The following is a 23,271-nucleotide window of genomic DNA, read 5'->3' on the forward strand; positions in this document are numbered from 1 at the left end:
TTGAAGCTTTTCCGATTTTACATTTTTAGTTCTCGACTAAAGTTTGTTTTTGTCACCGCCGAGCTTTTGTCAGTGTTTTCGGTATAAACTGACAATTTTTTGCATTTGAATTCGCCTCCGTGTGTATTACTCGTTGCCTAAACGTAGGAACTAGCCAAGTTTTGTGCTTGACAATTGACATCACTAATTGCCAGTTTCAACATTTCAAGTTGTTTGAAGCTTGGTATTGTTGGTTATATTGCTAATAAATAATAGAAAACAGTCAGCGATTGTGCACATTTTTGGTTTACCAAGAGCTTGTCGACTTGGGGATCCCAAATATTTCACAAAATCTGCCCTGAAGGTTAGTAACAAATTTTTAAGGTTAGGATAGCTATCAGTTGCTTCTTTAGGAAAAGTAGCTTGCAGCAGGCCTGCAAACTTTGAGGCCCAAGCGTTAGTTGCTTTAACTTCAAGTGATTTTACGCAGTTCAAGTAAGGCAAAGCCGTGGATGGTCCGTAAATTCTCTAAAAAAACACACTTGAAATTCGCTTTCCTAAAACCATGCGTTTATACAGGGAATTAAACTAACTGAAGCTGTTTGCTGCTAATTCGTGTTTTAAGTAACAATTTATTGTGTTCACCTTATAGAAAACTCCTTTCCTTACCACTTTTCTTAGTGGTGTTTTTAGCGGAAATGCGGTTTTCAACCACTTTTCACTAGTTGAAGCGCACTCCTTTTCCATACGATAGCAAACGTCGCATAGTTTGCACCCAGGCTGGGAATTTTGTCAAGGATAACAGTGGAAAAGTGCCAAAAAACACATTTGCACAGAAACATCACTTAGAAAATGTGTTCGTAAAGGCAAAATCTACAACGGGAGCCACTTGAGCCTCGCGATGCCGGTGAACAGCTAAATTAGGAAACCACCAATTGTTTACCATAACGCTAAAAAAATTATGTAAAATATAAATATGAATTCTACCCATTTATCCTAAATATGGCGAATTTGGTCAAACGTTATAGGGGTAAACAGATCTTTTATTGACATGAAACTTGCAGTTTTCGGCGTGATAAAACTTGGCGAATGCAATCATCGTAACGCAATTACAGACTTTCCACAGTCTTTTGGTTAGAGATCCAGACTATGCAAGTCGCTTGGCCTTGCTTTGCTTATCACCACCAACAAAGGCTGAATAGCTATTCATATGCGTATGTTTTACTGATAAACTTTGAGCCGTAAGCATTAACACTCTGGCTAAATCTCCATCAAATTGAATGATGGCCACCTTTATTCCATTTCCAATCAAGCTTCCCTATATGAGAAAGACAATAAAAGCTTCAGTCCCAGGCATTAATTTCGCTTTCCTTCGCTCCGGGTTTCCATCAATTCGCCAGCTGAGAAATAAACCGAAGTTGACAACACATTGTACCATCCTTTGAGAATCTGCTGCTCGCCTATTTCCGATCTACAGTAAATCGGCTCGACCTTTTTTTTGCCTCTTACATCCCCCCAGTCTTTTCGGGATTCTGTTTTAAGGATTCCCCGTTCGGGCAGTCCCTCGGGATCCGCCATACGCCGCAAAGGATCTCGTTTCTTTATCTTTTTATTTTGTTTGTCAGTCGGAGAGATCTTTGCGAAATTTAGGGACAGGATGGAACGACAGTTATACTGTATTCCCGTGCCTGAGCCAGGCGGGATACGAATTTTATTAAATTATCCCATCAGGGGATTTGCTTGGGTTTGATTGGTACTGTTGTAAAAATGCACAAAGTTGGATTGGAGGTTTGTTGGTGCGGGTATGCTCCCTTCCACAATTTTGGGTAGAGGTCTTTTACTGCTCTTGAGCGTATTTACGAACCAATTTTTTTAAATCTAGATAAGTGAGCAGAACTTTTGCCAACAAAGGTGTGCCTTCAGCAGTCGCATCCCTCGTCTTCCTAACTTTCTTCTGCCCTCGATTGTTCACCAAGTCAGTTGCTGCTGCTCTCACTTTCTGCGTTAACTAAGCGTTCAATTTCGCAGCCGAATCAATTTTTCTCATGGAGAAGATGGAACCTATTTACAGTCTCCGCAATAAACTGCACACCCATTGACATGGTTATACATTTTAGGTTTGAAGAGTACAATTTAAAAACTAACCACAAATGTGCGGTAAAGCTTCCGTTTGTCTAGAAATGTCTGTGAGGATGCAAAGCTGCAAGTGAAATGTGGACTTTCAAGTGCTAATATCTTGGAGATTTACGCTTCAACACTGCATTTTTTGTTATTTTTAATCACCCTGTCGAGTCCTTGTAATAGAAAGCGGATTACTGCACAAAAATGTGTTTAATGAGCCTCATTTGCTCTTTGCATTACGTTTTGATAAAAGTCAGCTTGGGTTAGTGTGAGTTTTTGAATTCTTGTGAAACTGGGCACCAAAAATTGCCCCCCAAAAAATTGCGGCTACTAAGCTTTGCATTTAAGGCTTGAACAAGCTGTTCCTCATGGCCATTCTCCTATTTCCGATTCCACAAACCCTGTACATAATTTTATCTTTAATCATGACCTCAATTGGGCTTCATTATTGATCCTGAAGTCGACAATCAGCACATTTATTCTGCCAATTCTCTAATTGTCAACTCGAACGGAATTTGGATAGTTACTAATTCAAATTCAGCTCCAGCCGTTTGTCACTGTTCCTTTACATCAGAGCTTTGGCTGATTGGGTCTTTTGAGCGTTAAAGCGATATGTCTGCTCTCTGCTCCAATCGGGATAATATTGACCGCTACAATCAACGGACTGCTGATTTTGGAAGGTTTCCAATAAATTAAATACTTTTTTACCGAACTTACGCCATCAAACCGTGGATGATTACGAAGACGGATTTTGCTACTGCCTTCAGCTCCTGAGTGTCTGCTTTTTTTCTTTCTTTCTGTTCTTGATCGCCTTAGGAAAGTATAATTAGCGTCGCTGAGCGCTGTGACCGCAGCTAGACGCGTCATGTAGACGGTGAATTACGATTCGTGAAGCTGGAGGTGGCTTTCCCGAAGCCCGCAGGGGACTTTTGGTCGTTGGAAATCCCGCTTGACAACACGCAGAAATACATAATTTCGCCCAAGAATCTGCTGGCTGGCTGGTCAAAATGGATTTAATTTTAATAGTTTCCCAAAATGATTTGCAAAGTTAGAGGGCCATTTCACCTTTTTCTCTGGGATTTACCCAAAACATTTCAACGTATTAGTCGTTTCGTTGGCCTGTCCGGTTCTCTACATTTAAATTTGTCGCTTTTTTGTCTGGCAATATGAGCGTCCCTTTTCGCAGTGGGAAATCCGGATCGGAAAACCGCACGGACTCGGTTTTGTTTGTTTTCTTTCGGGGATCGCAGTTCGAAACTGAATGGAACGGTGGAAACTCATTAGTCACTAGGAAACACTTCGAATTTGTCATTATGAAATGCTGAATACATCTGGATAAGTTTCCCCCGGCTCATGTTTTTAAGTCGAATTTATTTGCTCTCATCTTGGTCAGGGATTTCAAAAATGCGCAAGGGAAAATATGTGGGACATGCATGGATATTAAAAAAAGTTAATAGCGGGTTCGTCAACGAAACATTCCTGGAATGCGGCGAAAATGCTCTGGTTGGCGAAATTATATCAAATATTTCGGTTTTTTTTGCGTTTTATGGGATGCGATTTATTTGTATTAAAAACGGTTTAAATTCACACAAATATGTAACAAACACGGTGAAACACGGCATTTTAGACGACATTAATTGATCGACTTTTTGGTTTGTTTAGTTGAAATACTTTCTTCGTCTTTGGAAGGGTCTAGACGCCCCTCAAGTCAGACCTTTTATAACTCTGCCATCCGGAAAGTCTAAAACTTGCCTGAACAGTTATAAGAATAAATCCAGATTGACACAGTGAATTTGTAATTAGATTTGTTCAAGTAACTGAGGAACGCTTACTTTCATGCAAACACTAATTTAGAATGTGGGGAAAAGCGTTTTGTCAACTGGAAGGGAGCCTGTTTAACATGGGGGAGAGAACAAAGAGATTTTTTGATAAGCTAATCGAGTACTGCAAACACTTGAAGGCGGTAAACTTTTCGAATAAAGTTGTTTGCATTTTTATTTGCCAACGCAGGGTAGGGTTTAATATTTTCTACTACCAAAACTGTTAGGTTTGGACAATGTCCACTATTTACCATTTGACTTGGATGCGTAATTCTTCAACACCGCATCAATAGTCGTTAACTGTCCGGGGTCCATCATGCAACCATACATTATGCATTCACCAGCAAATTAATTTTAGTAGATAGGCACGGAACTTTATTTTCCATTTTCCATTAAATCAGCCATTAACCCGAGCAGTTCGCTTTGCTTGAAAGGCCCTTTCGACCAGTTTAAAAAGGAATATTAATCGACATTTAAATGAAGTTATTTATCAAAGGGCGCAGGCTGCCCCAGTGAAACAAATGGCTGAGGGCTGAGGCTGGGTAGCCTCAAACACTCCCCATTTCTCCAAATATGGTTTCTTACACCCTCTGTTAAAGGGCGAAGATTTCTGAGGAAAAGCCATATAATTTCTTCTAAAGTATTTATATCATACGATTTTTGTTTGCAGTTTTACTGAATGAAAATTTGTGTTTTCTTTTTCAGTTTAGATTGAGATTTTGTAGAAATTGGGGCAGTTTGAGTCATTTGAGTTTTCTCTTCAATTGTTTAACAGATAGCTTGTGAATTTTCCTGTCAAAAATTGAAAATTAACGAAAAAACCCGCTTAAAACGGCACAAAATGTTCAATCATTTCATTCTCGTTGGATCCGGACTTCGACGGATTGTGAGTGACTTGATATTTGAATTTTACGTGCGTATTTTTTAAACCCGATTGATCCTTTTCTATCTAAAAAGTCCCCTATTGGGTAAATACAAGCTGCTTTATGATGCGAAAGATATCGTCCGTGAGAACCGCTCAGAAACCGCTTAAAATGGGTCAAACTTATCGATTATTTGTGATTCTAAGCTTCTAGAGTGTATTTCTGTGAGTTCGGTGCATTCTCGCTTTCTTAATGAATGATGTAGATTTCGACGAATTTTGAATTCTGTGGTATTTTTTGAGAATACCGACTTTATGAAATTTTTAGTCAAAAATGAAAATTTCACATGCGTGTTTTTTGAGCTCAATGGGTTTTTTACGACCTAAAAAGTTTTCCAGCAGGAAAATATAAAGTGATTGGGATTATAATACGAAAGATATTGACCGTCAGAATAAAACCGCTCAGAAACCACTTGAAATGGGCTAAAAAATATTGATGATTTCCGATCTTAAGCTTTTCGGGGATTTTCCAGTGACTTCCATGCATTCATCACTGTCTTTTGATGAAAATAATATGTAATTCGACAGTAATTCGATTGAGTTCTTGATATTTTTTGAGAAAATCGACCTTCAAAATATAAATTTTCGGTTAAAAAACAAAATTTTACATGGTTGTTTTTTGCGCCTAATGATTTGTTTCCGACTTAAAATGCTCTCAATGGGCAAATAAAAAGTGATTGGGGTCATAATACGAAAGATATCGGCTGTAAGATCAAAACCGCTCAGATACCACTTGAAATGAGTAAAAAATATCGATTTTTTCTAATCACAAACTTCTACGGTGTTATTCAGTGAGTTATGTGCATTCATCGTTTTTTTTTGATGAAAACGAAGTAGAATCCCAGGAAAGTTGAGTGGCTTAAAATAATAAAAAAATCGATATCTACCCCTTGAAAAATGAAATGTCCAACCTCTGAAACGAGTAAAAATTTTCTGTTTCTTCGAACCTGATAACGATAACTGAATTCCTTGCTTATTTGCTATGAAAATTGAACACAGTTTGAGGCTACAAATCAAGGTTTTACTCATCATGATGATTTTTACAAATCTACGTTTTTCTGTTCAAAGTAAGCTTTCGATGTAAGAAGCCTTTAGTCACCATAAATAGACTGTTTAAGTGTATAATAGTTCAGACATCGTCGGCTAAAGATTAAAAACGCTCAAAAAAGCCACAGTTTTAGCTTATTTAGGATGAGAAAGGTCTAGCGTGTCTATTTCTGATCGATCAATGCATATATGAAAACGTGTTTGAATTGGACCGTTTATGTTTTGAGTTTTAGTGAACGAAAGTGTCGGTTTTCGGTCTGATTTGATTTTTTTTTGTTTTCGCAAAATTTGAGTTGCATTTTCACTCACTACTGTTTCACATTTATTTTGTCTTCATTCTCTTTAATACAAACTTATCATTTAAAACGTTGTTACATCAAGCATTAATTTTTTCTTTTATTAAAATATATTCAATTGGAAAACTCGCTCGTGTGCACTGATATTCACAAAGCGAAATTCCAGCAAATTAAAAACTTTTTTTGATCCATTTATTCGATGAAAATTTCCAATATTTGTTCAAATTCCGGATCAGTTATATAAACAGTTCGTTCAGACGACAGAACTGCTCGAAATGCTCCAATAATTATTCAATTAACAGCGCTAGCTGATCCATAAATGAAATCCAGGTTTCTATTTATCCATGAAAATGGATTGTTTTTAATCAATTCCAGTATCTTTCGTTTGACGTTCTCCATCGTCTCTAAACTTCGATTTTGCGAACTTCGAAATCGAGTTGTCAATTATTCTTCCTGGCGTTTCACCGATGGGCTGAGTTTATCCTGCAGGCTTTCATTAAGGATTTGATATCCAAATGTTATCCTGTTAACTCCATCCTTTTGCAAACTAAACCTAAACCAACATGGGACTGTTTTGTGGCTTGGTTTGAACATGGATAGTTTCTTAATCGCACTAAACGTCGATTACATTTGACTGGGAAAGTAACTTGAGGGAATTCTATGCAGGATCTTTAACCAGTTAAACAGTTGAATATAAACCAGTTAAATACTGGGAAACATTTTTACTTTCGCAAATAATCAAAGTTCTTTGTATGCATGTGGGTTTCCAATGCTGTACAAAGTTAGGTGGGCACAACTTTTCCATTGGGGCAAACAATGGGAACAACTTCATCGACAGCGAAAACTGGGCGACCCAAAAACTTTTCCCCCCTTTTCGTTCGCAAATTCACTTCCCTGCTTTCGTTTTAATTTAATAATACGGCATCATAAAGATGACGGCGTATGACAATACTTGGAGGAGCCTCCAGTATTATTGTCGGTTTAGGAAGGGAGGAGGTACGACATTTGCATTCACGACAAAACTTCGACACGACGAACTGTGTAAAACTAATCTGCCCCTAAGGATGGGTGGTGAGGGAGTTTGGCTAAGAGAACTAGTTATGGGACTTTCCAGGAACGCCAGTTTTCTATGTTTAATGCGAAAAATACTTTGTTTATGCTTTATTATTATTTGCTTTCCAGTCGTTTTTCAAGTTTCTGTATTCAGTAATTTTTTGTGTGTTAAGTTTTGGGTTTTTGAAGGCTTGTTTTCAAAATCATCTACTATAGAATTGAACGGGAAAACCGCAATGGGGTGGTTTTGTGCTCGCAAAAAGTCTTCGGTTGCGCGACTGTATAAAATTTAATATTGACGTAAATATGAATGCAAATTCGCTCGAGGGGTGAATTTAACGAGACATTTTCTGTCATTTATCTTGCTGTGCGTTTTGTGAACATCTTTGCCCTACATCGTTAACCATGAAAAATACGGAAAATAACATTTCAATGCGCTTTAAAGCAGCTTTATTTAATTCTGAGTGTAATCGCGGTTTTTATTCCTAGTTGACCTGCTTTCCACTGCGATACTTAAATTCGCTAATGGAATTTTTTATTGGGATTTACATACCGTACTAATACATCACTAAACGTGGTTAATTGAGATGCGCACGTATTGAAAGTATGAGTTTTGCGAAGATATAAAATTTTATTAGGGCATTTTCTTCATATTCTTGGACGTAAACGGAACGATTTATGGCATTCTTTCATTTATATCGCCCGTAAGTTATAACAGTATTTTATTCCACTCTTGGCAAATTATGGCCAATAAAAGTTTTACGCCCTTATTAGTGCGAAATACGATCCGATTGTATGCCGAAGTCGATTGATTAAATCGAAAATTTTACCACTTTAATCGGTTTTCTGTCACGTGTGTTTGTGATTATAAAGTCCAAGATTGTTTCAGTTGAATGGGTTGATTTTAGCCATATTTAATAGTTTTATTAGCTTCCCAGTGAAATTTGCCCACTTTTCTTCTTGCATTCAACACTTAACACTGAGGTTTTTATTTGATCATCCGAATGCATTTTCATGGGCTTTGTGCCATTAAGTCAAAGCATCAGATGCGATCAACTTGCGACTAAGATATGTAATGGGATTGGGTGAGATCAAGCAAATCGGCTCCACTCAGCTATGTCGCTGCTTACAGCGTCACTAATACCCTTAAATTCGATGTGTCATCTCATCACCTTCCAGCCTATCTGAGGCCGATAATACTTGCTGATGTTCGTCTTTCCAGAATATATTTCGATGATCTCAAAGGGATAGGAGTTTCTGCGGGAGCTCAGATAGTCTGCACCGACACGATATGAAAGGATAAATGGATATTGATATGCTAAACTTTATGTTATTTCTTTGGGGCGTTCTTGGTTCTACTAAAAGAGTCTATTTATTATAGTCGGGTTACCGCAGTTTTAAACCTAATTTTCTAATTAGTTATCGAGCAAAGTTTCGAAAAGTTGCCAGAAAGTTATTTTCTGGGAGTTTCGCCAGTGGAAACGGTTTGACAAACGTGCTTAGGAGAACTTGAAGTAGATTTATTGATAAGTTATCGGTTAAGTAATGAGTTTTTTTATCAAGCTTCAGGCTTTTAAGGAAATTGACTTTTTAGTGAGTTAATTGTATTAGCTACACGAGATTGTCAACTAGTTTCATGGGTGATTGATAATGTTCGTCGCAAAAGTCCATTTTAATTGGAAGCTTTCACGGTTTAATTGAACATCCAGTTTGGAGCGACTGTTTGGAAGCGCTTTGGTTGTTTAATATCTTCTAGTAATTTTTTATTTAATTATGCTGAAAAGTGATAATTTTTATCTTAAACCGCATTAGTTGAATATCATTGAATTTATGTTTGATTGGTTTTATATAAGATTTCATTGTTTGTTTAAAATTTCAAGGTGTTTTTCCAAAATTGTTTGTCTACATGACTAAGGCATGTCTTCTTTCTGACTTTATGTCGATTTTTTCGCTTTATGCTCGATTTAACCTTATTTTTTGCACTAAGTTTTTTGTGGTTCTATTACTGTTTTTCAATTTGCTGACTTCTGTTAACTCGTTTATTAAAATAAGCTGTACCGAAAAGTTTTTAAATGATTCCTGAAGTGCTTAGCGCAAAAATGGAATAATTACGTCCAAGTTCCTAACGAGAAATGCTGCCAAATAACATAACAAAGGTTTTAAAATGTAATTTATACTCTTTGTATGTTACTTTTTCTATGTCCTCTTTTGGTAAAACTAAAGTGAGTATATTCATAAAAATAAAAATAAAAATAAAACGGTTGATTTCGCTTCAACTGCGTTAATATACCGGTCATTTTACAAATGCCTCAAATGGATTCAATGATTCAATCCGACACAACTCCAAAATTGATGATAAATCTTGTCGACTATGTACGTCGTTTCCCATGCTATAGCCAGGCGTACAGATGTGCGTTTTTTACCTCGTAAAATCTTATTGCTTTCCATAAATCTGAGCAGATTACGGTCATTCGTTCCTGTATGAGGAGTTGGGCGACATCCGCGATCCCCATCTCGACTCTTTTCCGCCAACAGAAGAAAAAAATTGATCGAGTTTTTGCGCGTGGAAGCGCCAAGCACACCTTAAATGGGGGCAAAGTTTTCCGGTTATTTTATTCCAAGCAGGGGGGTTGAGTAATTTAAAGTGGGAAAAGGGAAAACACAGGGAAGAATATGTTTATGGATGTTTGCGGAAGTTTTGCACGAATTGATACCGTTTATCGTTCCAGGTGGAAGTCAGTTTTCAGTAAAATTTGGGATTTTTGAGCGTTTCGCACAACATTATTTTACTTCTCTTGCCATATGGAACACTCGGTCTTTTTTAGAATTTTTTGAGTCTATTAAAGATGATGTTAAAAGAATTATTCCTATGTATATGCGCTGAAGCGTCCCCATCACTTAATAGAGTGTGTTAGATCAGGGGGTTTGTGAGATTGATCTAAATCTAGTTTTTCCTTAAAAATAGCCGATTTTTCAAGATTTTAATCCGGTCTTCAAATCGTCAATTAAAATTTTAATAGTAAACGTGTACGTAATACATATCAAGGTGACACTGAACTAGAGAGAAATAATTCGTTTTTGCTATTGTTTTTTGGCCTTTCCCGTTATTACCGAAGTTTTTATTTATTTTACATTATTTTGAACTAATAATATTCACGGAGATTTCAACAAAGAGCATAATTAATGTTATTTTGTTAACACAACTGGGTTTTGCTGCCACTTTGCCAGATATTTTGCATATCTTCTCTCTCTGCTCTTAGTTTTGTCGTCTCCACGCCATGCTCTGGGAAAAGGAACGAAATTTATTCAAATAATTGATTCTTTATATAAATAGATCGGTCTCCATATATTTAAAATCCTGATTTATCGATTATTGATAATAACTTCCAGCCTTCCATATATGATATTTCATGAACACTTTATGGAAAAGTTTCAGTTTTATGGAAATGTTCCAAATATAGGTATTACTGTTTTTTAATACAACGTCACTTAAAAATCCTGTTAAAGATGTATAATTGCTTTCGATAAACTAGTCGAAAACAAGTATTTTATTCGATTATAAATAATGAAATAATATAATAAATAATAACATTTATTCTGCTAGATGGGCAATTTTTTTGTCAGCGAATTCCACCCTCTGATGGTTTTAGAAACAGAGATAATTATTGGAAATATCCAACTATGCTGAAGAAGTAATAATAAACTAAAGTAAATGAGAAAAGCTCGACACAAAATACAAAACAACGATTGCATGTGTCATATTATTTTGGATGATTGTTGTTTGAAACTTTTGAAAATATTTGGAAAAATCGTATAATTTTTTAAAATAAAACCAAAGGGTGGTAACTAGTTAACCAATTGCTAAAAATAGAAATATACCTTAATCATTGAGAAATAACGCTACACAAGTGCGTTTTTCACATTTAATTGTAACAACAAAAAAATGATAAAAAGCAAAAAATGGAGCACAATAACGCTTATAACGACGTATATATTTAATAACATCTAGTTTTTATTGTTAGGAGGCAGTGCAGTTTTATTCACCAAAACCCATTTGTACGTGGATAGTAATAATTGTTGATTAACGCTTACGATTTTTTTTATAATTAATTAAATGGTGCTCAATCCTGGATAGAAAAGTTTGGATAATAGGCCGAAGTTCGTTCAACTGGTACTTTTTGTTGTGAATACCAAAGGATTTTTTAATATTTAAATCAATCTAAAAAAATTGGAATTGAACGACTTTTGTTCTATTAAAGCAACCTTTAAAGCGTAAAGTTGCATTGATACTTTTAATGCGTAAAGTTGCATTTTTAAAAAGATCTTTGCGAGAAGGTTGAATGTAAGTTAGAATGTAAGAGTAGAATCGTTCATTCGATGAGAAAATACGAGAAAATATAGTAAAAATTGCAATTTAATTTTTTTTTCTGCTTTGAACCAGATTTGAGAAGTTTTCTCGGTGGTCCCTGCTGACCTGTGCTTTATAAAATTTCAGTGATTCTTTTGTTCTTTGAATAAACTATAAATAATTTTCTCACATAATGAACAACAAACATTATATTTACTAACTGAGCGACTCCATTTGATTATTGTAAAATAGTCGGTTTTTACAACTCTGATTCGAACGCCAGCCCAACTTTGTTCCAAAACCCATCGAACCTATTCGTTTGAACTTTTGATTTAATAAATGTGTTCCCGCTCATTTTAGTTTCGGTTTATTAAAACAGTTCTGACTAAGCGAGCAAATTTAATTAGCGTGTTTCCGAATTTATGACGTAATTTACAATGGGATTAAACAGCAATTAATTGGGAAGACAAATTGTAAATCACGGTTTCCTTCGAGCAAGTGACGTTGCGAAAACTATCTGGATAGTTTGTCACTGCTATACATGGTCTCAACAAATCCACACTGTCACTCGACACTCTGGAAAAAAATGGGAAGAGGCAGTTTGGTAAGATTAATGATATTTGGGAAACCTTCTTGTTAGCTAAATTGATTTTGTTTCCGTGCGTTTATTTTTTTTTAACACATTTGCTTGCAGATGGTTCAACCTTGTTGAACATGCAACAATTTTTGTTTGATGTTTTCTCAAGAGTTTCATAAACGTTTTTTGTCTAGTTTGTGGCTCGTTCCATCTTTGGTTATTTTACTTTTTTGATTGTGGGTATTTGAGACTTATTATGAAGGATTTGTTTTTTGAATTGATGGTAAATGTGTTAGTGTAATACGTCGAATGTATGTATAATGTCTTTGCAAATGTAAGTAAAGTTTAATTGTGGTTGGTGCGGAGCATCTGATTTGTAGAAGAGTAAGCTAATTTTTCTGGTATTAAATTGTATTTCGTTGTTTTTTTCGTGCACGCCATGAAACTCTCCTTGTTGAATCACGTCATTAACTTGATCCAAATGAACCGAGTTGAGGACGGATCACATTTCATTATTAACGACTATTTTCGAAGTTGAGGCTAATCAAGAGCATGTTACCAAAAGCTGGTTTCACTGTCGCCGAGGGAGACGCTCCACATCGCACAGCGTCGCGACGCTGTCGCACGCCGATCCTAAGTTTATTAATTACTTGCCACACAGGGGACGAATCTTATTACTGTCTAATGTTTGATGTAGATGGGGCCGATAATCCCCTGGAACGTATCGAATTCATGTATGCCTTGCAGTGTTTAATTAATTATTCACAATCTTGTTACAGTCACTCGTAGAAATCGTTCGAAGAAACTTCAGTTAAAATCCCGTATAAATGTCCAATTAAACAAAGAAAACCCGTGTTTCGCTCCTGGGCATCATCAGACGTTAGATATCTATACAAAACAGAAAGTAAAACAAAAATTGCGTGATGTGCACAAAACATTGACCTGATCCGTACTAGCATTGACGACGTAAAATAAATCAAACAACCCCTTTTTTTCAGGAAACTTGAACCTGAACATATAACCATTATCAACAAGAATCAGGGCTTTTATTTTATTCGTAATTGTTACCGTCATAATTTGCAAAGAATTTAAGCATACAACAGTGCTCAATTCAACCAATAGCTACTCCATATACAGAGCGTAATCTCTATGTCTACGATTTGCAGTTCAATAAGCTGCCTGTTAAGCAAATAGTGGAGAAACTTTACTCTTCGCATAACACACTAATTGGCAATAAGAAGCTGCATCTCGCGGTATGGCAGGTGAAGCTGAATATTGAATACCCTATTTTGTATTGATTACATTATAATCTTTCGATGTAAGTCGGATAATTGAATAGGAGAATAACATATTCGTGGTTTGAGCGTTTTTGAGGAGTCCGAACAGATTCTACAATTTGCACGTTTTACTAGTATTTCGCATGTATTTTACGATAAAAACCAAATAGTCACAGTTATCTCTGTTTTTTGAGAGTGACAAAAGACAAAAGCGGAAAAGCTGAGCGCGTTAGCTTAGACGCCAATTACACTAAACATTCACGGAAATATGTCTTCATTGTAACATTTCCAATAAAACGGCAAAACTCTTACAGTCTGACTTTTCCAATTCCTGTGTAAACAATGATAACCCATCATATTGCGATACAAAATGCGAAAAAGCACTCAAGTCTATAAGTTCGCTTTTATGAGTATCGGAAGTATTGCCAGAAAGCTCGCTAATCAAGCAGCAAAAACCCTTTACGATCTGGGGCTTCGGAATCTGGCTTTATCCATTAGGAATGAGGTTGCAATAAAAGTTTCCGCTAAACCATAGATCATAATTATTTCAGAAACACCTCAAGCTGAAAGGTGATTTTTAACATTTTCTTAATTAAGTTTAGAAAGAGCACTTTACGTGAACACTTGCAGTCGTAAACAACAGCTTAAAATCGCTATTAAGAGTTTATGATTCTAATACTCAGAAAATCGGGAGTGTAACTTGGGTAGACAAGAATTCGCTTTTTTAAATTGATGAAACCCATCACAATGTTCGAAATTTATTCTCGTCTACACCTGAAATAATTTCCGAACTTAACTTTCCAGCGATTGTAAATTCTCAACTTTTAATGCACGGTTATTCTATTTAATTCTCGATGGCAATATGTGACAATGGGTCCCCATCTATGCGGACACTGTCGATTTACCAGAGTGAAATAATATAGAGCAGCTCTATTCGCATTCACGGCACAACTTCCCCGTGAACTGTTGAAAACTTCTGGTGCATAGAAGCGCAGATTTATGCGGTCAGAAGGGCTCGGAATAGTTCTTTCGAGCCATCAAACATTAAATACCTGTTCGAATGAGAAAGTTTGCGAAATACGTTATTTAGGTCACATTTTGAGGATATTTCTATGTCTGCGGGATTAAGTTGAACTTTTGAAATGGCGGGTAAGTTTTTTTGGATTTCTAATTAAAATATATCAGATTTCACCCATATTACGAATTGAGAATATTTCTATAAATATTCTGTGAGTTTTGAAATAATTTAGTTGGTGGTTTTGCCGTGTAGCCACTAGGCCGTGTAAACCTCACCATTTTCAATGGACCGAATTCTAAAGTTTGTTTTTTTTTTACGTTAGGCAAAATCCGCAGCATCTTGCGGACGTTTGAAAATTTGGAGTCTAATGAATTATTTGATTATATTGACGAAATTCCATGTGATAATAATAGTGAACTTGGAGACATCTCGGATAATGAAATTACCAGTATTAATGATAATATAGTAATTCCAAATTCGGAAAACTTGTTCGATATAGAAAGCATACCCATTATTTTACCAAATGAGGATCATTGGGACAGTGAGGATGATTTAACGTTATCAGATATAAGCTCAAGCGAATTAGCAAAAACTACCACGTGGTATAAAAATATTAATCACTGCGTGCAAAATATAAAATATTTTGCGAAAACACCTGGATCACTGGTAATTTCAGATGTGATGTCGGCTTGTGCCTATCCGACAAAAAAAAATGTTTTGTGGCTTTTCAGCACAGTTAGTTATACAATGAAGAGTTAGACGTAATTACTTTTCAGCCCAAATTTTTTGTTCGGTACTGCCAAGTGGCGACAGTGTGGAGCCACCTGTTTTTGTAAAAACTAATGAAAATTTTGATAAAAATCATGTGTATTAATTATTTTAGTTCAATAAAATGTACGAAAATCATGTTTTTAAAATAGTTTTTTGCATATAAAAAAGTTGGGCCGCAAAGGGTTAAATTAAATGAGTGACTGAGTGAGTCGCAGAAGTAATGTAGTTCAGTAACAAAGCCAGCGTTCTTGACAATTTCCAAAGCGATTAATAATCTCTTCTTACACTTTTACAACCATTCAATTTCAACTCCTACAGATTGTTTGACCTAGTAGCTACTTTTGCTTTGAGGTACACGCACACAAATAAATCTATAAGAGTTAAATCTAGCGACCTGGGAGGCCATTTAATAGGACCTCTCCTTTCTATCCACGTGAAGCAGCAACGTCTTGCTGAAAAATCAGTTTCTCGTCAGGGGAGTTTGGATTTAATGTATTTACTAATAAAGGCAACCATGATGGAATTAATTCAATTTGGAGAAATTCTAGATGCACTTGTCCAGTTAGAGACTGTTCAAAGAAAAACCGTTCTATTACTCTTCTACTTTTGGGGCTACTGGTTGTGAACCTTCATCACCCAAGGCGGATTCACATAATCATTCAAACATAACTCTTCTGGAACTCACTGCCTAATGTGTAATAATAAAATTATACAATCGACAGCAAAGCCGAAAAAATCTTGATGAATTCCTAGTTCTCTTCCCTCCTGATATTAATCACTGATATTGGAACGCCAAACTTTATAATCGCCTGCCGAAAACTCGTAAATAATCTAAGCCACAGGAATAGATTTCTTTCGGGCCATTTGAAATATACGAAAGAAAAATATCAATTCTTTCAAAGATGAAATATTGCACCCGCAATTCTATTTATCATTTCGTTTGCCAATCCGGACACTACCGCGAATCCATTCATCGTTTCCCGCTACTTGTAAATTCAGCGAGACGAAATTCAGTTCGCTTTCATCCGATAATTCATCTTGAGACAGACATAGCTACGGGACTGAACTCCAAGATGTTGAAGCCGGGATTTTTCCTTTTGCAAATGCGAAATTTGTTATTTTAAGGTTGTTTATCTGTTTTATCATCAGGCTGTTACTAGAACGATTACCAGACCATATCAAGATGGTGGAGGAGAAAACGAAGGAAACTGCGGTTGCTACCGAAGAAACATCGGCTAAAACTGACGAACCTAAGACTGGGCCTAAAGAATCAAAACAAGAGGTAACACCAACAAAAAATGAAAAAATAGAGAAATTGGATGACGAAATCAAACTGGACCTTGGTGATGCCACTTTGGTATTATCGGCCGAGGACGAGGTTGAAATTGCTGCTCAAGCCACCGAAGAACTTAGAAAATCCGAATCCCCTGCTGTGAAGGTAACTATCTTTAATATTTTCAACCTGAAACTTTACAAGGACATATTTCGCCTAGACCTCGCCAAAGGTTAAGGGCGGAAAAGAAACAAAGAGGAGCGTGTGGGTATCAAACATATCAAAGGGCACCAAGGCGGCCGACCTAAAAAAAATATTCTCCGAAAAGTACAAAATCGAAAGTGCGAAAATAGTCACCAATGGCAAGAGCCTGTTTGGCTATATTTGCTTGGAGTCGCTGGAACTGGCTCAGAAAATGGTCAAAGACTTTAACGGAACAGCGCTGGATGATCGGAAGCTGGCTTTGTCGCTGTCCCGGCCTGATTTGCGGTCCTCCTCGGCTGTGGATAATAAACGTGATAAGGAATCGAGGCCTCGAGTGTCCAATGGAGTAAAGCGAACCGCGAGCAATGCGAAGACAGAAACCTCAACGTCAGAGGACGGAAGGAAAGGAGACAGCAACGATTCAGGAAAAGGTAAGTGTTTATAGAATTTTTTGCTAATGCAATTCTGACTTTAGGTCTAAACCTAATATCCCTAGTTAATTACTATTGGCCCATTAAAAAGAACATCAAACGTACATGCGTGAGCCATTGCAAGCGCCAGCTTCGAGTTAAATCCCATGTCCTGACCCATGTTCAATGTACATTAGCAAATTTGTCGGGAAATCTGCTATAGAAAATTCTCCCAGTGCATCGCAACAAACGCATCGCACTTCTCTTCACTGCAAATGGAAATAATCTCTTGGGACATCAGCCTCACATGCTAAGGCAGGGACAGAAGGAGTCCATCGATCTCAATGTGAAAATTGGTATAAGGAATCAGTTGAACACTGCTAGAGACTTCAATTAAACGGCATCGCACGAAGGATCGGGACTGAAAACTGCCGGAAATTAGCTAGCCATATCGAGGATCTCACGACCCACCCAGGACGGTAGGACAAGATTACATGAAATGGGTCAGGGAAAATCTTCTGTGCTCACTCTCACACTCAAAACCCGTGATAATGATATTCCTCAATTCAATGTTGGAACGCGGAAACGCGCCAAATGAAAATACACATTTTTGCATGAATGCTTTGCTGTAAAATGCGCTAGAATCTATTGGGTTGTTTGTTTCAAAGCTTGCTAAAACAATGCACTTTGTACAAAGCAGACCACAGTACCAAACGAAACAAGGTAGTAAACCAAAGATCACTCGTTAAGTGCACTTTTGAATTCTTCTTATTTTTTAAGTGCCCTTATAGGGCCCCTAGGCTGTAAAAGTTCCGGCGTTTCCTGCAATATTTCGCAATTAGGTCTTTCTCATGGATATTTTATTACGCGCATATCGCAGCAATTTTTCCCCAACATTCCCATCAAAGTGTTCCAACATTTAGCAGCAATCGTTTGCTTGAACTGCTACTGCCACCACTGCAACTACTTAACACCAACTTCCGTTTCGAATGTTTTCCCATCAGTTCTGTACCGCGCGACAGGAATACGTGCCCCCAAAATCCAGTTCCCAATGCCCTTGATAGACCAAAGTGATATTTTAGATGCCAAACAGCCCGGAAAAGAAAAGGAAAAAGACGCCCGCGATGAGGAAAAGCGCCGGCTTCAGGTGCGGCTACAACGTTCACAGGAAGAATCCGATCGTACCATTAAGAACCTAAAAACGGATTTCAAGCGGGTCACCATCGAATTGCAAAATAATAGGCGTCGTCTCACCGAAGCCACCCGCAATCTGGACCAGGAGAAAGAGCGAAAAGTCAGCATGCGACGCGAAATTGAAGAATTGAAGGCGCAACTGAAGTCCGAACGCAGAAGATTCGAAGAGGAAATCGAGCAGATGGGGAAAAAACGGCGGTCGGAGGAAAATAGGTACGTAGTCATTGCGGCCGGGTACTACCGAAAGCGTGCATCAAGGAAGCAGTCGCCTCAGCCATACTCAGCACTCAGCTATGGAAGTTTGAAGTCAAGGAGCAGCAATCATTGGAACTCACCTGCGACGCAAGACCAACACCTGGAGCCTTAAGTATGAACGGGAGCAACTTCATTTCAGAATACTCGACTTATTTCAGCTACTTCATCACCGCTTAGTGCTTCAACCAAACGATGCTGGTTAAAACATCCACGTCTATTTCAATCTCAGCCTCTCATACGCTCGTGGCTGGACATTTTCAATTTTCAGGAAAAAGCCACACAAATATTTCCATTCAGTGCGTGCAACTTTATAAGCATCGAAGCCCTCCTAAAACAACCACCATTAGACACCGTTATTTAGTGAACCGCCTTCCATTTGCACATGTTTAATTGTAACACTCTGTTTCTGCAGTTTTAAATGTTTATAGATTACCCTTGCAATGACTAAGTCTTCCAATGGGGAAAATTCGAGTTTTATCTATCTTTATTATCAATTAATAGATACCAGGAGGACAGGGAAATGTTAACCAGGGAGCTTAATAAGTGCCGAGAAGTTCGGGAGTTTCTACAGAAGAAAATTGATGATATTGTGCCGGTGCGACATAGCAGAAGTTCTCCGCGCAGATCTGATAGGGAAAGCGATAAGGGCCATCGGTAAGTTTCAGGTTTGAAATTAATTTTCAAAAAATGATTATTTATCCGTCTATGCGGGCGCAATTGACCGAACTTCGAAAATTTCTCCTTTTCCAAGTCACACCATTTTCGTCAGAAACACCGCTCCAGTAATATAAATTGGACGTTGGTTAATTGGGGGTTTTAAGCAATAAGTTTCAGTTAAATCATGGGTAGGCAAGTTATTTGTAAAAACCCAAAATGTTCAAGAGAGTGAAAAATGGAAAAAAAATGTGGTGTTTTTTATTATCGATGATATCACAGAAATGGAAATGTTTTGCAAATGTGCAAGATAGAAATCGGAAAGTCTTTCCACATTTAACCGGCGCTTGAAAAAACTACACTACTAAATCCATGTATGTATATGGAGGTGTAAGAAAATCTTTTCGTTTGCTCAATGCGCGATTGTTACTGTGTAGTTTAAAAAATTGAGACAAATTATTTACCATTGAATCTGAGCTCTTGATAAAATGAGGATCTGTATTTCAGAATACGACAAAGTTTTTAATCCGTTTGAAGTAAGTCGGGTCAACGCGAGGCTTTTTTCAGCAGAATTTGAACTTTTTTATCTTCTAGAATAGAAATCCTAATTTTATCAACTTTTTGGATTCAAAATAAATGGAATTTTTCCTAATTTTTTTAAACTACATTCTGTCAGTCGCGCATTGACCGCTGAACGCAAGATTTATTTCAGCAGGATTAAAGTTTTTATCTTTTGCAGTACAAATCCTAATTTTATCAACCGTTTAGATTCAATGGTAAATAGTTTTTCTCATTCTTTTCAACTACATTCTACCTATCGCGCAAATCCTAATTTTATCGCGCATTAAGATTCATTAGTAAATGAATTTTAATGATTTTTATGTTCAAAAGTTAATTGATTTTTTCGTATTTGTTTTAAATAACCTTTTGTTAACCGCGCATTGTCTACTGAACGCAAGGTTTATTCCAGCAGGATTTTAACTTTCTTCATATGGAATACAAATTTTATTAACTATTTAGATTCAAAAGTTAATTGACTTTATCTTATTTTTTTAAGCTACATTCTGTCAATCGTCTGTCAATTCTGTCACATTGTGTTCTAAACGGAATAATTGTTTATGAAGGATTTTAATTTTTTTCATTCTCTGGAATGCAAATCCTAATATTATCAACTATAGAAAAGTAAATAATTTTTGCTTAATTTTTAAAACTATATTTTGTCAATTTCGCATTGTCTGCTGAACGCGAGATTTATTTCAGCAGGATTTTAACTTTTTTCATCCTCTGGGATACGAATCTTAATTTTATCAACTAATTATGTTCATAAGTAAATTGATTTTTTTAAATGTTGTAAACTACATCCTGTCAATCGCGCATTGTCTGCTGAAAACGAGATTTATTTCAGCAGGATTTTAACTTTTTTCATCTTCTGGAAAACAAATCCTAATTATATCAACTATTTGATTCAAAAGCAAATTGCTTTTTTGTTAATTTTTGAAACTACATTCTGTCAATCGCGCATTGTCTGCTAAGCAAAAGATTTTATCAGCTACATATTTAGATTCAAAAGTCAATCGACTTTTTCTTAATTTTTTAAGCTACATTCTGCCAATCGCACATTGTCTTCTAAACGGAAGAATTCTTTCTGAAGGATTTAAATTTTTTTCATCCTCTGGAATGCAAATCCTAATTTTAGCAACTATTCAAAAGTAGATAATTTTTGCGAACGCGAGATTTATTTCAGCAGGATTTTGGCTTTTTCATCAACTATTTATGTTTATAAGTAAATTGATTTTTTTAAATGTTTTAAACTACATTCTGTCAATCGCGCATTGTCTGCTGAAAACGAGAATTCCAGCAGAATTTTAACTTTTATCTTTTAGCATACAAATCGTAATGTTATCAACTATTTAGATTCACTAGTAAATAATTCACTCGTAAAATATTAAATAATTCTCATTTTTTTCAACTAAATTCTATCTCTATCTATCTATGATTTTTTCTCTACAAAAACGACATTTTTTAGGGGAAGAATGGACAGTAGGGTAGGAGGTCGCAGTCCTCCACCTCCACCGAAAATTAACCGGCGCTCCAGAAGCCCCCACACCTACAAAGGTGCCAAGAAGCCAAGAGTGGACAGTCAGTCCACTAAACCCATATCTTATGGCAATAGCCATTATGAGGCTCCGTCTCCCTACTCGGGAAGTTCAAAGTCGTTATTGGGTAATTACCCCCATCCAGTTCCCTCCGGAGGATCGGGCATCTATGTTAGTACATCCTATGTTAACCCGCATAGGTATAGTGGTTCCTCGTCTACATATCCTGGATCTTTTTCGGTTGGTACCCCCACACCCTTAATGTCTAGGCCGCTGGCCTATCCAGACATAAGAAGTTCTGGGAGTAGCCAACGCAAATATTAGTTGTTTTTAATGGAACTCTGTGCATCTTTGGATAATACTTTATCGGGTTATTTTTAACGTCTGCGTTGCAAGTTTATGCAGGTCTTTATCCAGTTGTTGATCAGAGCGTAAGGAGTATTTTTTGGATCTAATTTTCATTTACTTCGGGAGCATTTGGTTGAATGTGCCATTCAACCAAATTCCTGAATCAATTCCTCTAATTTCGTTCAGGTTCTCGTTTGGAAATTTTTTCACTAAAACTAACCCATAGTGTAGTTACTGTAATGATTCTAGGGGTTGAAGATATTGATAGCGATGTTTCGTTTTATTAAATTAGATCAGAATACAACCGGAATTTTCATTTCTGATCGTGTTGTAGTCAATATTTGTCCGAATATGCTAACTTGTATGCGTTCAGGTTCATTTCAGCGCTGGCACAAAATACATTTTTTTAAGGGCAAAAACCAGTCAACCACTTCAGAAACGGTTTATGATTATTCGGTGGCAACACAGAGTCAATGTGTTCCAACATTAGTGTAGCCGTTCGGTTTTAGGCAAGTTTTAGTGTTGAGTGAACTATTTTTCGGTAAGTATTTTATTGCAAAAACTGTCTGGTTGAGGTACGTGTTTTGGAGGATTGAAATTTTTGAAAATATTTCATCGAATTGCATTCCCGATGTTTGTAACGACAGCGCGTTGAAAATGATGGAGTTTTGCAACAAGTTGAAGTAAAAATATCCTGGATACTGTTGAAAAGGGTTTATCAATAGAAAAAAGCTGGAAAACTGTCGGTGTCTATATTAACCTTTTGAGTCGTGGAAATTAAACTGATGTTTTGGCACGGCTTTTAAAGCAAAGTGTGCTTCTTTGGGAATCTGCCCGAGTGGAAATTAGTCATGTTCCCACCTGAATATTAAAACCATATTCAACCTTCACTGAGCTGCACCGTAATATTTTAGCCACACAACCGCAATATTGGGTAATGTATCATGTAAACGTGGTCTTGGTGGGTGGTGTTTATAATTTTCTTGAATTTATGTTAAGTTTACTAAACTAAGAAGCCGATTTATTAATTTTCATTTTTAGAATGAATGGATTCTAAACTTTACACGGTGCAAAGGTAGATTAGCGGTGTTGAAATAACGGATTCATGGCTCTAAACATTTTCTTAGATTAAAAATTTATAACACTTTAAAAAAAATTAAACATGAATTCACAGATTACGTTAGATCAAAATTAACACCACACAATAGTAAAACACCACATTTTTACGGAGTTCCAAAAATTCATAAAGTTAATATTCCTTTACGACCAATAGTTAGTAGTATAAATTCACCTACACATCCCTTAGCCAAATATCTTTTAAACATTTTAAATCCCCTAATAAATAACACAACTTCCTATATTAAAAATTCTGAACATTTTTCACAAAAATTATCAGACATAGACATAAATCCAAACCATATTCTAGTAAGTTTTGATGTTGTTAGTCTATTCACTAACGTTCCTGTTGATAAAACTTTAAATATCATCAAACAAAAATTACAAAATGACATCAATCTTAAAGAACGCACACAACTAAGCATTAACACCATTATTGAACTTTTAACAATATGTGTAAAGTCAACTTACTTTCAATACAATGACAATTTT

At 36.5% G+C, this 23,271-nt stretch overlaps 1 protein-coding gene across 1 annotated transcript; it reads left to right on the forward strand.

Annotated features, from left to right (window-relative positions):
- Nucleotides 1–144: 144 nt before the first annotated feature.
- Nucleotides 145–21,967, forward strand: LOC109544563 (scaffold attachment factor B1). Its single transcript, XM_019914835.2, has 6 exons — nt 145–343; nt 16,379–16,667; nt 16,723–17,137; nt 18,199–18,523; nt 19,067–19,219; nt 21,246–21,967. The coding sequence occupies exons 2-6, from the start codon at nt 16,413–16,415 to the stop codon at nt 21,637–21,639; spliced, it is 1,542 nt and encodes a 513-aa protein (XP_019770394.2). The 5' UTR covers nt 145–343; nt 16,379–16,412; the 3' UTR covers nt 21,640–21,967.
- Nucleotides 21,968–23,271: the final 1,304 nt, after the last annotated feature.

The sequence above is a fragment of the Dendroctonus ponderosae genome, unplaced genomic scaffold, assembly GCF_020466585.1.
Source record: "Dendroctonus ponderosae isolate FM_Combo_2020 unplaced genomic scaffold, Dpon_F_20191213v2 Dpon_F_20191213_2, whole genome shotgun sequence".
Taxonomy (NCBI): domain Eukaryota; kingdom Metazoa; phylum Arthropoda; class Insecta; order Coleoptera; family Curculionidae; genus Dendroctonus; species Dendroctonus ponderosae.

What these genes read in the sequence shown, in the direction of transcription:
- LOC109544563 (XM_019914835.2), top strand. Translation starts at nt 16,413, where the DNA reads ATGGTGGAGGAGAAAACGAAGGAAACTGCGGTTGCTACCGAAGAAACA. An exon ending in CCGAATCCCCTGCTGTGAAG is followed by an intron (nt 16,668 to 16,722) that starts GTAACTATCTTT and finishes TATTTCGCCTAG; the next exon opens with ACCTCGCCAAAGGTTAAGGG. An exon ending in CAGCAACGATTCAGGAAAAG is followed by an intron (nt 17,138 to 18,198) that starts GTAAGTGTTTAT and finishes GTGATATTTTAG; the next exon opens with ATGCCAAACAGCCCGGAAAA.